The sequence below is a fragment of the Mauremys mutica genome, chromosome 7 (assembly GCF_020497125.1).
Source record: "Mauremys mutica isolate MM-2020 ecotype Southern chromosome 7, ASM2049712v1, whole genome shotgun sequence".
NCBI classification, from domain to species: domain Eukaryota; kingdom Metazoa; phylum Chordata; order Testudines; family Geoemydidae; genus Mauremys; species Mauremys mutica.
In genome coordinates, this window is record NC_059078.1 from 38636326 (window position 1) to 38650273 (window position 13948).

The 13948-nt window shown below is 41.8% G+C and overlaps 1 protein-coding gene across 2 annotated transcripts in view; it reads left to right on the forward strand.

The window, feature by feature from the left end:
• The window catches only part of VGLL4 (vestigial like family member 4), a 165357-nt gene that overhangs the window by 82554 nt on the left and 68855 nt on the right, over positions 1 to 13948 (forward strand). Inside the window, exon 1 of one of the 2 annotated variants that reach the window (XM_045024835.1) lies at positions 6362 to 6866. The exons of the other annotated variant lie outside the window; for it this stretch is intronic. Coding sequence (XP_044880770.1) covers positions 6785 to 6866 — 82 coding nt within the window. The 5' untranslated portion in view covers positions 6362 to 6784. Of the gene's footprint in view, positions 1 to 6361; positions 6867 to 13948 lie in introns of those variants that run through there. 2 annotated transcript variants of the gene reach the window in all.

Consider the following 13948-nt stretch of genomic DNA (forward strand, 5'->3'; position numbering starts at 1 on the left):
GTTTTCAGAAAATGCATTTTCTGCATATATCAGCAAGTTAATTAAATTAGCTTGGTGAATGGGTGTATTGAAGTCTCAGATCCATTGCTGCAGTAAACTTTTCTTTGTGCCCTACTTCATGCAAAATATATTAAGTTGGTAGACATTGTGGTGTCCTGCTCCCATAGTAATAATTCAGTTAGTCATATTTTATTTATGCAAGTTTCAGAGGTATGGCTGTTGAAACAGCTATGAGCAAGGAACTTCTGTAGTTTCATGGGAATGGAAACTGATGAGTCATGTCTTATGTCTTAATTTTGCATATTCACTCTGAAACTATGATGTGTGTGTGTGTGTATATATATATATATATAATATGCACTCCTTTTTGATAAAATCTAAGTCTGAGTCAAAAGCAAGTTAATTTTAGCAGCAAAACAAGGTATGTCTAATATTCTGACTACAAACAGAAGTAGCTGTCAATGTTTGTTTTTCCTGCATCATCTTTTATTCTAAATATCAGTGCAGTATTCTCCTTTGTTTATAGTAGGAAGAAAGGTGGTAAAATTTATAAGTGATTCTTGACAGCGAGGATTTCTTATCTAGTTGCCTTTAATTTCCCATGATCAAAAAATAAAGAGTTGCAAACAAGTCAGTTTGACTCCCTGAGATTTGTAATGGGTTGCTTCTCATTTTCTTTAAAGTCCTGGCTGTTGAAAGTTGCATTATCTAACATACCTCACAAAGAATCGGTGCATAGTATGCCACTCCCAGCTGTGATCACGTCCTGTTTCACAAACTAAACAGACCAAGAAAATACATGAATGAGCATATCCAAGGAAAAGTTAGATGTTTGCAGGAAGTGCTGCTGTTGATAATTGTTGCTACTCCTTCTGAATTAGTATGGTACCAATGCCTTGGCCTGGTGCAAGTTGTGAGAAGCGGATCATCTTTAGGTTAAAATAAAATAACCTCCCATCACCCCACTGTCATGATCACTTGTAGTCATGTTCCCAAAGTGCTTTTCATAAGCATAAGTACTGATAAGTACTGAGCTCAAGAGTTCTGTATTAAAATGACTAGTAAGGAATCTGTTTGTCAAAAAACATTTCCTGAATCTTTTTTGTTGTCTGTATTGTTACAGATATACTTGCTTGGAATAAATTACCAAAGTAATTGAAAATGGTGTGATTATATTGTGTTATTTTGACAAAAATATGCAGAATTTTACAGAATTTTAAAATACTTTGTGCAGAATTTTTAATTTTTTGACATAGAATTCCCCTAGGAGTAGAACAAGGACAAGGTCGTCAGCTGATATGAATATACATTCCAAGTGGCATAATAACCTGTCTGATGTTAGAAATGGTAATGAGTGAATATGAAATGTATAAAAATGGGAATCCATTAGGGACTACCTTACACAGGTTTTGTACAAGAACATACCTCAGGAATAAGGTCTCTCTACACTTTAGAGGGTTTTTTTTCTATCAGTTCCAAAACTGGTTGCTATGGACAATAATTCTGTGATCAAGAAGGGTAACATTTTCAAAAGTACCTATGAGACATTAGACTTCAAATACCATTTTCCAAAATCACCTGAATAGGCGCTTAAATACTACTGAAAATTTCACACTAAATCCTTAATATCAGTAGATGGCAAGCTGGACTCAGTACATCTGCATATGATTAGTAGGAGTCTAATATTTTCAGCTATACGTAAGTATGAAAAAAATAGCAAATGGATGGAAAGTTTCTGGTATCTGATTTTTGAGAGAGTACACAGCTTGTTTTTTCTCTACACATCTTAGAAAGACAATTAAACCAAAATGCATTTCAGCTGATAATATTTCATGAGCACAGTTAAATATTTTTTCCAATAGAAACAAAAATTGGTGATGGATGAGAACAGGAAGCAGCCATATTTAATTATTAGTCATATTGGAGCTGCTTTTTAGAAAAGGGTGCATGTAGCCAATCTTACAATTGTGCAGCTAATTTATGTGTGTAATTATTGCCTATAAATGGCCATTTAGAGGAATAACTGGCCATTTTGTTGCTTGCGGTCAAGGTAACAGTGTGCAAATTAGATACAGATTGGCATATGGCCATTTGATAAAATTGGGCACTAATATTGATCTAAACTTATTTTTGCCAGAGCAGGGTATTTTTATAACTTTCTTTGGCATATTAAAATCTCAAATGGTGGAAAAATTCCATAGACATTTAGAACCATTAAGTGATTAAGACCATTTTGACTTTTACAACATAGCCTTCAACACTTACGGTAACTCTTTAAACTGCTAAATTTGATAAATTCTTCAAATACAAAAAGTGATTTGTTCTTCATATTGGCTGTTTGCCAGACACACAACATGCTTTAAAGAAGACCTGCAGTAAAACAGTTTCTGATATGTTGTTGTTCGCTCGTTAAAAGTTGCTAGAAGAGTGAGTCCTAGAGATCTTGCAGCAATTAAATTCATAATTCCCTAATTCTGAGTAATTCTGCCTCTAGGGCAAGTTAAAACTATTTCTGAGGCATTACCTTGTCCAAACGTTGTAATCAGCGATTTCTCGTTTTGGCAATTTTGATTTAACCATTAATTAAAGCCACCATTTGATTGTTCTTTGACTTCTTCATCCAAAAATTCAAGCTTATGGTGTGAGGTGACCCTTGGCTATTAAACTTGAAAGAGCATATCCCTAATAAACTGATTAATTGAGTACTGTGAGGAAGCTGAACTAGAATGTCTACTAAGGGATTAGCCAGATTCAAAGTCCATGCACTTTGTTGCAGAGTTATAGCGTTACTGGTGAAAATGTGTGTGCAGTTTTTCACTATTACCTCCAGGGGATGCTGTTGTACTAAAAGTTTGAGTGTATGGAGAATAAATATATAATGGCCTGTTTTACAAAAGAAAAGTATTTGTGGTGTCACAGTAAGAAGTATAGCTCACATGTAATGCAGGAAGTATAGTACTTAGTGGTACTTGCAAGTGTTATAACTTTTAAGCAATAATATTAATCCATAAATAACAAAACTCATGGAATATGCTATTAGCAATGTTTGCTTTTCCATATACTTGGCATATAACCTGGTGACATACGTTTGCCATTGATTACATTTCAACCTGAGTTATTCCAAACTGGTGAAATGCTCTGTGAATCATTTATAAGACTGTTAGAAATTCTTTCCTCGAAAGAGTGCATTAAGCACATTACAGAGAAATAAAGTCTAGGAATGCTTAGTATTAGTACCCACAATGCCTGAGCATGTAGGGATTTTAGGGATGATGTACAGAGTGATCGATTGTCTCATATTTGCATCAAGAATTTTTTTCTTCCTGTCCCTTCACTAGGAATTCATTTATTTTTATAATATATATTTTAATTAATTTGGAAATTCACAGTTTAGAACTTTTGGTACCAAGTTATTATTTAACTGGAAGCACGTGACAGATGTTAGTCACTTTGCTTAATGTAGTACTAGAAGGTGCTCAGGTACTTCAGTGATGAGTGCAGGAAGAGATCCTTTATAGAATAAAATAGAACACTAGCTTCCCCCCTCTCCGAACACTCCAAACAGCAGTTGGAATATGCCAATACTTATCTTTTCTCCCATACAACTAGCTTGTCGTAATGGAAATTCAGGAATGCTCTAGCTACTATAGTTGCACATAGTGTAAATACTTTCCTTAATTTTCAAGGTGGTGGTGTGTCTGCTCTATGGAATTTACACTTCAGGCTGGAGGTACTTGCCTCTCCTTTGTCAGTGTTGTAACTTTGAACTCTTTACCTCTATATTTACATATGTAAGGACTAGCCTTTTTTCCTTGTTATCCTATTCTTGCAATATTTATTAAAACACTATTTTGGTTTTAGTAAATGAACATGCTCTGAAAGACAGTAAGACAGCAGTATAGCACCTAATTGTAGTGGGACTCAAGGTTTACTTCAAAGTTCTGGCTTCTGCATCAGAGCGAGTAGCCCCTGTAGCGCTTGAGTAATGATTCAAGCCTATTCCTTTAAACTTAAAAATGTCATTTTCTTTATTTAAAAAATTCTCTTTCTAGAAAGTACCTTATGCTATTTTTAGCCTGTAGGTAGGTGGGTGCAGCTTTATCTGTCTCAAATTCTGGGAGCCAAAAAACATCATGGTAAATTTTAATTAGCAAATTATTTTGTTTATTATACAAGAAAGAGGTTACTTGAACATTAAGTATCTGTGTACTTTTTTGTGCCGTGCTCATCACCGTGGTCTCTGAGATCCATAATTCTTTTAATAGAGAGAGTCTGTCTGTTTTCCTTAATAGTGATCCATATCAAATGAAGGGCTTTTACATTTCATCTACCCAATGCAACCAGATTTCTTTTCACCTAACTTGTTTTCTGTTGCATTGTTCTTAGGATCACTCTAGTGGTGTGCCCCTTCAGTTGAGATGGCATACAAGCAGGTATTTACAGTACTGCTTTTCCTATTCCAAGTAAAGTAATTTTTGGAAAGTAAATTGAGTTCACTTGTATGGAAACAGTATTCTAAATTAAATGGTTTAACCTCGGTGGAACAATAATACCTTGGCATTTATATTGCACTCTCTTCCAAGTGCTTTGGCAGAATGTCACTCCGTAGAACACTCCTGTAAGACGAGTGTCTGCCCTAGAGTTGCCACCTTTTTGACTGGACTTTCCCATTTAAAACCGGACCCCTGGCAATCCTCAATGGCATCCGGAAACAGAAGCCAAAAACCGGACTGTCCAGGTAAAACTCAGTTGGGTGGCAACCCTAGTCTGCCCCTTTTGACACAAGGGGGGAGATTTTCTAAGGCACTAATTTTGAAGTTATGCACCTGACTTATGTTGAAAGGCAATGAGAGTTGGGCTCCCTCCAGGGAAGCTAAGGCAGAGAAGTGAAGTTGCCCAAGACCATATCCGTGGTCCCACAAAGTCACCGGACCTCCTGGTCAACCTCCTAGCCCTGGCTAAAATGGCCATTTATAAAACCAGGGAGAGGAGGCTGGCCGATGGGGTCTCCTGTGACTGTGGGGCCTATTTCTGATCCTCCGTCTGCTCACGCATCCGGGCAGAGTTCCTCTGGGCGGCGTCTGCTGGCTCCCTTGATGCCTTTGAGGAGCAGTGGGCGTTGTCTGGGGTTCTCTGCTCAGTGTCCCAGTCAGGTTCCCTTTGTTTGACTCGTTGACCTCACTCCTGTCCCTTTTATCTCATTAGTTGTCCCCCGGAATCATTTGGCTTCCAGGTCCTGTGGATTCTCCCTTTAGGCTGGGGGCAGGTCCTTTAGCAGTGAGCGGGCTCCTCCTGCCCACTTCCTGGATTCCATTCAGACCACACTGGGAATGTGTACCAGAGGTAGGATTAGAACTCCATTAGTTATGTGTTTACTTTAGACCATGCTTCTGTAGTGGCATTGCTTGTCATTCAAATCAGATTTCAGGTGCTGATCTACTGTAGGGGACACCAATTGATACCCATTAGGTTGACATACCATAGCAGCACTGATACTCATGGTCTGCCTCTTGTGGTGATATACATACATCTGTATAAATTAGAAATCTTTAAGATCAAGGTTTGAACTGCAACAAAACAAGCCACATCCTAAGATGAGAGCAACTGTTGTAAAAATCCCCTTCATTTCTGTCATTTATACCAGAGCTTGAACAATGAATTCTCCGGGCACTAAAAAGCCATAACCTGAAATGTTTAACTACTGACATCCTTTAGGGATTTAAAATGTAGCAGTAAACTGATTAAGCTGTAGTATAAAGCTGTGTGTGCATATCCACCACCACTATTCAAAGAATTGATATGGTGGTTTAGTTGTAATTCTCATTCTTCCATCCTGGAGCCATTAAAACTCCATTTTGTTAATGTTAAAATCTTATTATTTTTCAGTGAATTAACAGCACCTATTACAATATGTTGAAACCAGGTCAAATAGGAATTGCAAACATTTTTATAATCAATTAAAATAAGTGTCAGTTGTGTATGTTGAATTAAAGTTGGGGGAAGGGGAGGAATAATTTAAAATAAAAGTTTTTAATCTAAGTTCTGTCACTTGGAAATCCTCTCTCAGAAAGTGAAGCCTGCCTGCAGGTTTAGCTTGGTTGACTTCTTCCCAGTACTTGAAAAGACACCTCTCCCTCTCTCCCTGTTTCTGTGGCACTCCCCAGCCCCCCTTTCAGTTTTGCAGTGGTAACACTGCTTCCCGTCAAGAGCAACTCTGACATGGCCCTTCTGTAAAGACTCTCCACCTCCTCCTCCTCCTCCTCTCTTTCAAACACTCAATACATTTAGAGACTGATCTTGTGCAGAAAATATCCCTGACATTTGAAGTGCTCCAGGGATTCAGTGAGCATGCTCAATGCTCTCTGCCTGATAGAAAGAGGAAGCTAGTTTACATACGACTCATACCAAGCATAGCCTGCATGTCAGTGCAGTTAACTTGCAGCGGGCTGTGAGGAGAACTAGCTTGTCTTTGTCCTAGGACATTTCCCCATTTTTTTTTCCTTTTAATTTCCCAGAAAAATTTGCAGAGAGTTTTTTTTTTAAACAGTTTTCTTTGTATCTGGGAGACACAATATACTCTAAACTCAGTCTCCGAAATCCTGGAAAGGTTCCTCCCTCCCTATCCAACTTTCCTTAATATACTTTATTTTGATTAGTCAAAGGCTGGGCCTTGAGCTTGTGAAGTTTAGAAAGAGCCAGGAGCTAATTGGGCAGCGTTTGTCGAGTTCTTCTCCCTGTTTCTGGGCAAAAGCAAACAAGCTGGTCTTTTTTGTTAGCCCGATAAATGCTATTTATGAAGATGGACCTGTTGAACTACCAATACTTGGACAAAATGAACAACAATATTGGCATGCTGTGCTATGAAGGTAATTGTTTCATTTTGCAGTTTGCTTTTTATAGGGTGTGGGGTGTTTTTGTTGTTTAAAGTACAAATTCTCTCTCCCTTCCATTTATAGTTGTTACAAGGTACAGTGCGTTTTGTACTGTCTACAGGTTTAATGGGATTTGTGAAATGGAAGTTGAATTATTTTTAAAGGAAATTTTACTGTTCAATATTAATATGAAGTGTAGGTTGTCTCTGCCTCATCTTCTCCTCCCCCCCTCCCCCCCCCCAGCAAAGATGGTACTGGTTGAAGTACTTTAAAGCAGCAATACCCAGATAACTTTTTGCAAGTGTTAATGTTGTTATAAAGGAAACATTTTAAAGTCACTTTACAATATGGTGTATGTATTAATTTGTAATGTGCATGGTGTATGTGTAATCTACACCATTAAATGTAAATAGATGTATACACTTAAACACATAGTGTAGATGTATTTGGACAATGAGACTTACAACAAGTTTTTGTTTTTAGTTCAGTGCTTACATCCTGAACAATAACGAATTTTACTTTTCAGCTTTTGCAATTGAAGGGAACCCATATTACAGAGCACAGAGTGGCTCTTTGTTTGACTTCTCATTTCCTGCACAGCTCTGAGAAAGCCCTGACAGTGAAGGATGTCTCCCCCCTCACCCACACACAAACATACCTCCTCCCTAAAGAGCCCTCCACATAGTCCCTGTGGAAAGAATTACACAACACCCTGGAAAACTTAAACTTTTTGTCTTCACTGTGCTCCGAGTTTTCTTATTTGTGTCCAGCTGACATAGGTCGGCAGCTACTTCTGATAGTGTAGGTAATAGTATCCCTGTTTTGAAGGTGCCTGAAGTAAGGGGGGCGGGGGAAGGCGGAAATCAGCTTCATCATCTAGTTGAGCTTTTTATCTACGTGCAGTTTGAAGAAGTGGCAATGGCCTGTCTTTGAGTGGAAAGAAAGGCACCACTGAGCTAATTCAGCTTGGCAGGAGGGCAGGTTTTCCTGTAGCCACATACAAACATTGCAAAAGTCTCTCTTCTAATTTAGCAGGAACATTTTCCACATTCATTTGGAAAGTAAACTTGCTATAGTTGTCAGGGAAGAAGCAGTAAAGAATGTATAGATTTGATTAAGAGGTAACCACTCCCATGCTTTAATAAAAGGCTAACCCAAAAATCAGGATGCTCACTCTAGAAATAGATCTTCCCCTTCCCCCCCTCTGTTTTAAGTCAGAAAGACCCACATTTCAAAGTGCCAGGGGGAGCAAGAGAGGTTGCATGTAGAATTATTAATGCTTCGGGGGAGGAGGGGTTCCATTTGAACAGAGTCAAAGATCTTATGTAGACATTTACTTAGTTATTTGCACAGTAGATTTATCAGGCTTGCTAGTCAATATTGAACGATATGGTGCAGATTGTGCATGGCCAATCAGACTTTCATGCTCTTTCTTGTGCTGCTGTTTCTTTTTTGAAACTTTGTGGATGCAAGAGTGATTGGATAAAGGAATGTTGCAGGGTTTTTGTTAATCTCATCATTGTCCTGCATTAACAATCAAGTGCTTTATTATGATGTGACTGTTGGCTCCTGATGAAAAATGGCAAACATTATAAACAGAATTTCTGCTTACTTGTTGGATTTTTCTGAGGGTTTTGCTGACTAGAGGGAAAAAGTTTTGTTGCTTTGGGTCTTACTAGTTTCAGTCAATTGTATTTGTTACCTAATATTTATAAAAGTTTCTTACCAGATGTTGTTTTCCCACCTTCCTTTGGACAGATCATACTTTTAATAGTTTGAAAGCAAAAACAGCTCACACTAATATAATATAGCAGCTTTTATTTAGTTTAAACATCTGTTGCAATTTTTCTTATTATGGAAGTTAACATTATTTTTAACACTAAAATAAACATGTAAGAAATGAAAAAAAGCAAAACTTGAGCAGTGTTTATAGTGAGGTGTTTATATCCCAGTGGTTTAAAAAGTATAAACACTGATCACATCTGCACTGAGCTCTGAAGGGTGTTTTTAGAGATGCTTGCAGATCTGCCATGCCAATGCCAAAGTATTTATTTTACAGGGGAGTTGTGTCGGCAATGATGGATCTTGTCTTTTCAAAATCAACGCTGCAGTAATATGTATACTTGAGAACAAAGTGTTTTTCAGATTCAATTAATTAGTCTTTATTTAGGATCATACTTGAACTACTTACACAGTCTCCTGAAAAGTACTTTTGTGGATGTAAGATAAGATACAAATGCACTATATGATGATTAGATCTATATAATAGATTGGGATTTTCAAAACGGCTGGAGAAAATTAGGTGCCTAAATCCTATTGGAATTCAATGGGAAATGAGTGCCTTTACTCCCTGAAGCTCTTTTGAAAATGGCAGCATGTTGCTGCTTTTCCTGAATAGCTGCCTCAACTGCCCCTTTCAGATAAAGTGGTATAATTTTCTATCTCAGGCATTATTAAAAGAACAATGTTGTTTGCCCTCACTTATTGAGACAATTCATGTACTGGTGAAATGTGTGCACCGTTATCATTGGAGAGGATTCGCCATTTTCCTCTTAGTTGGTAATTTCGCCTCTAGCATAAACAAGCCAATACAATGTAGTGACTGGCCATGGATCTGCAGGCGCAGCACCTCAGACTTTAGTGGGTGTTCCATGGATGTATTGGTGATAGGATCAGGCCCTTCAGAAGGAAAAGCAGCTTCTTTCCCCAACAAGGATGTCTTGCTAGCCCTGTAGCCCAGCACAGTGTATTGTGCTGATGTAGAGGGCTATAATTTGGACCCCAAGTTTAATCTCTGTTTTCCTTGCCCAGAAAACTGGCACCCACAACTTTCAGATGGCTAAGTAGTGCCAATACTCTGGTGGTGCTTAATGACCAGTGGATGAGAGCAGTCTTTCAGAGTGGGTCTAATTTTGTCCTTACCCAGCACTCTGTCATTCTTTTTTCTTCTTTCTTCTTTGGCTATCCCTCGATGTGTGGATGATGTCTGCCAAGGGGGTTAATTGTTGGGTTTTTAAGTGGCTGAAGAGCCCAATTTGTGCCCTGCAGATTTTCCCACAGAAGTGACAGGTGTAATCTTGGAGGAGACATAATTGTTGGCTGGACTGTTGTGCCCTTTCTTTCCTCCTTTGTTGCTTCTCTGTCCTCCTCAAAGTGAGCTGCGGCTTGGTGTAAGGCATGCTGCCATATGGGTCTGTTCCGTGCTGAGTCCTCCCGGTTTGTTGGGTTGATGCCTCTCTCTTTAAGGTGTACTTCAAGTATCTCTTTGAAGCGCTTCCGCTGCCCTCCATGGCATTGTCATTATACAGCCATGATTAGGGGAATATTTTGGCTGGCAGTGTGTTCTAGCTAGTCTATTGGTTAGGGAGACCTCAGAGAGAAGTTGGGTTGCCTGCCATAAACCAAAGAAAAATAGGTAAATCTTTGGTCTCTGAGTTGCTTATGTCACGGATGCTGTTCCTAACTGTGAGCCAGTCTACTATGTGAGGGAGGTGAGAATGATGAAAGCCAAAGAAGTAAGCTAAGACTCTGTGTACACTGGCAAGTTTCTGCATAGTAAAGCAGCTTTCTGCGCTGTAATTCCCAAGCTGTACACACTGCTAAGTCACTTAGTGCGCAACAACTGTGCAGTTGTAGCACTTTAAAAAAATCACCCTGACGAGAGGCGTACAGCTTTCTGCGCCGGGGCTACAGTGCTGCAGTGCCAGTGTAGACATGCTGGTCAGTTACAGAGCTGCAATTGGCCTCCAGGAGGTGTCCCACAATGCCTGTTCTCACCTCTCTGGTCATTGGTTTGAACTCTACTGCCCTGCCCTCAGGTGACTAACTGTTAGCCGCACCCCGTAAATTCCTTTGGAAATTTGAAAGTCCCCTTCCTGTTTGCTCGGTGATGCGTGCAGTCGTTTCCGCGCATCTTTCCAAGTGGCCATGCCTGCTCCACACACCAGACGATCCCCCGCTTGGAACAATGCTGAGCAGCTGGACCTCATCAGCATTTGGGGAGAAGAGGCAGGGCAGTCTCAGCTGCGCTCCAGCCGTAGGAATTATGATACCTATAGACAGATTTTACAATGCTTGATAGAAAGGGACCATGACTGGAACACATTGCAATGTAGGGTAAAAGTGAAGGTGCTGTGGAACATCTACCACGAGGCGCGGGAGGCAAACCACTGCTCCGATGCTGCGCCCATGAGCTGCTGGTTCTACAAAGAGCTGGATGCAATACGCGGCAGCGACCCCACCTCCACTGTGAAGGCCCCTGTAGATACTCTGTTGGTTCGCATGCCAGTCAAGAGTGGACCGAGCCAGAAGGAGGAAATCTTGGACGAGGATGTGGAGGGGGAGGGGGACCCAGAGGTAGAGGAAGACTTGGAGGCCAGAGATTCATGCAGCCAGGAGCTCTTTTCTACCCCGGAGGAGCCTAGCCGGCCACAGCAGTCGGATCTTGGCGAAGCACAAACAGGAGAGGAGGCCCCTGGTAAGTGGATCTGATTTTGGGAATCGCTGAAGCGAGTTGTTGGGGGCAGGAGGGTTGCAGAAAGCAGGCTTTTCTCCCACCGTATGCCTAGTCTGAGCGATGGAACAGGCTTGTTGATTGACTCCCTCACTTCATGGGAATCTCCCTCAGAGATCTCCAGGAAACTCTTGTGGAGATACTGGGCAATCCGCTCCTGCAGTCCCTTGGCAGAGCTGCTTTGTTTCTTGCCCCATTAATGGTAACTTTCTGGCGCCACTGTGCCGTCATGGGGGGGTGGAGGGGGAAGACCATTGCTGCACACAGGCGAGCCGCATAGGGGCCAGGGCGGAAGTCGCAGCCTTGGAGGAGACCCTCCCTTGATTCCCTGCTCACCCTCAGCAGCAAGATATCTTCCATAATGATCACCTCCTGTGCAAAGTGTGCAGGCAGGAATGATTATCAGCCCCCCCCCCCCCCCCCCCACAGGCTGGCTCTCCCCAAGAGCCATGTGCCCAGTGTACAGCAGGGTCCAGGAACAGTGATTTACCCTGTCCCTGCAGCTACTCACCATTCTGGGGGGCTTATGGCTCATGTGTGCTTGCCTGGGGTCAGCCAGTTAGTGATAGGTGTGTGAGTACTGGCTGTGTTTTAAAGCACTAAATTACTGCTTCTGTAAAGTGTTGCATTTAAACTTCACAGAGCTGACCTTTGGAGCCCAGCATCCCTCTTTGTTATCGGCAGCAGAATGGCTGTGCAGAATTAGAAAGAGGCCAAGAAATAAGGAAGACTTTCTGCACTCCGCCGCCGAGAAACAGGAATTGAAGGAGTGGCAGGACAGCGAGAAGAGGGACCGAAAGGAGAATGTAGCATGCCAGAAAGAAGCCACAGAGCGGCTCCTAAATATGGAGCACCAAACAGACACGCTCCAGGCAATACTAGCTCTTCAAACTGAGCAGCTCTGCACCCGCCCTCCCCTGCAGCCGCTGTAGCAAAACTCTTGCTCATGTGCCCTCCAGACACTGCCAACACACTATCAACCTCCTGGCTCCACTCTCTACCCGCAGCATTCCACTCTTCCCTCCTGACAGTCCAGCACTGCGGACTCCCACTACCCACTGCACTCAACACTGTGGACTCCCACTACCCAATGCATTCAACACCCATCCCTCTGCAGTTTGGTCCTGCAGAAGTACAGTACCCACTGCACTGTACTCCAAAGGAGAAGTTTGGATATGATCCCTGGACATACACAAATCTTTAGCTGTCCCGGGACCCTTCCTCCATCCCCCTTCCTGCTGATGTATTTTTTCATTTGACTCCTCTGGTTATTGTCTTTTAATAAAAGAATTGTGTTGGTTTGAAAACAATCTTTATTTTATTTGTTTAAAGCAAAAAGAGCACTGCAAAGCAACATACAATTATGTTAAACCCCCTTGTATCGTGTGTAACAATCACCTCCTAGCATTACAAGCACTGCAATCCTGAGCATAGCAAAAAATATTAGTGGCTTTCAGCTTCAGATTGTTGCCTCAAGGCATCCCTGATCCTTATGGCCCCGTGCTGTGCTCCTCTAATGGCCCTGGTCTCTGTCTGTTCAAACTCAACCTCCAGGCACTGAGCATCTGCCGTCCAGCCCTGAGTGAAGCTTTCACCCTTCCCTTCACAAATATTATGGAGTGTACAGCACGTGGCTATAAGCATAAGAATATTGTAATTGGCCAGGTCCAGCCTCCCATACAGGCATCGCCCGCAGGCTTTTAAATGGCCAAAAGCACACTCAACAGTCATTCTGCACTTGCTCAGCCTGTTGTTGAACCACTCTTTTCTGCTGTCAAGGTGCCTTGTGTATGGCTTCTTAAGCCACGGCATTAAAGGGTAGTTGGGGTCTCCCAGGATCACAATGGGCATTTTGACTTCCCCTACAGTGATCTTGTGGTCTGGGAAGAAAGTCCCTGCTTGCAGCTTCTTGAATAGGCCAGTGTTCTGAAAGATGCCTGCATCATGCACCTTTTCATTCCAGCCTGTGTTAATGTCTGTGAAACGCCCACAGTGATCCACAAGTGCCTGGAGAACCATTGAGAAATACCTCTTGCGATGAATGTACTTGGTGGCTAGGTGGTTTGGTGCCAGAATTGGAATGTGTGTGCCATCTATCGCCTCTCCGCAGTTAGGGAAGCCCATTTGTGCAAAGCCATCCACAATGTCACGTACATTGCCCAGAGTCAGTCTTTCGAAGCAGGATGCAATTAATAGCCCTGCACACTTCCATCAGCACGAGTCCAACGGTCGACTTTCCCACTCCGAACAGGTTAGTGATGAATCGGTAGCAGTCTGGAGTAGCCAGCTTCCACAGTGCATTCGCCACGTGCTTCTCCAACAACAGGGCAGCTCTCATTCTCGTGTCCTTGTGCCGCAGGGCTGGGGCGAGCTCATCACACAGTCCCATGAATGTAGCTTTCCTCATCTGAAAATTCTGCAGCCACTGCTTGTCATCCCAGACGTGCATGACGATGTGATCCCACCACTCAGTGCTCGTTTCCTGAGCCCAAAAGTGGCGTTCCACTGTGGTCAGCACCTCCGTGAATGCCACAAGCAATCTCATGTCGTAGCTACTACCCAT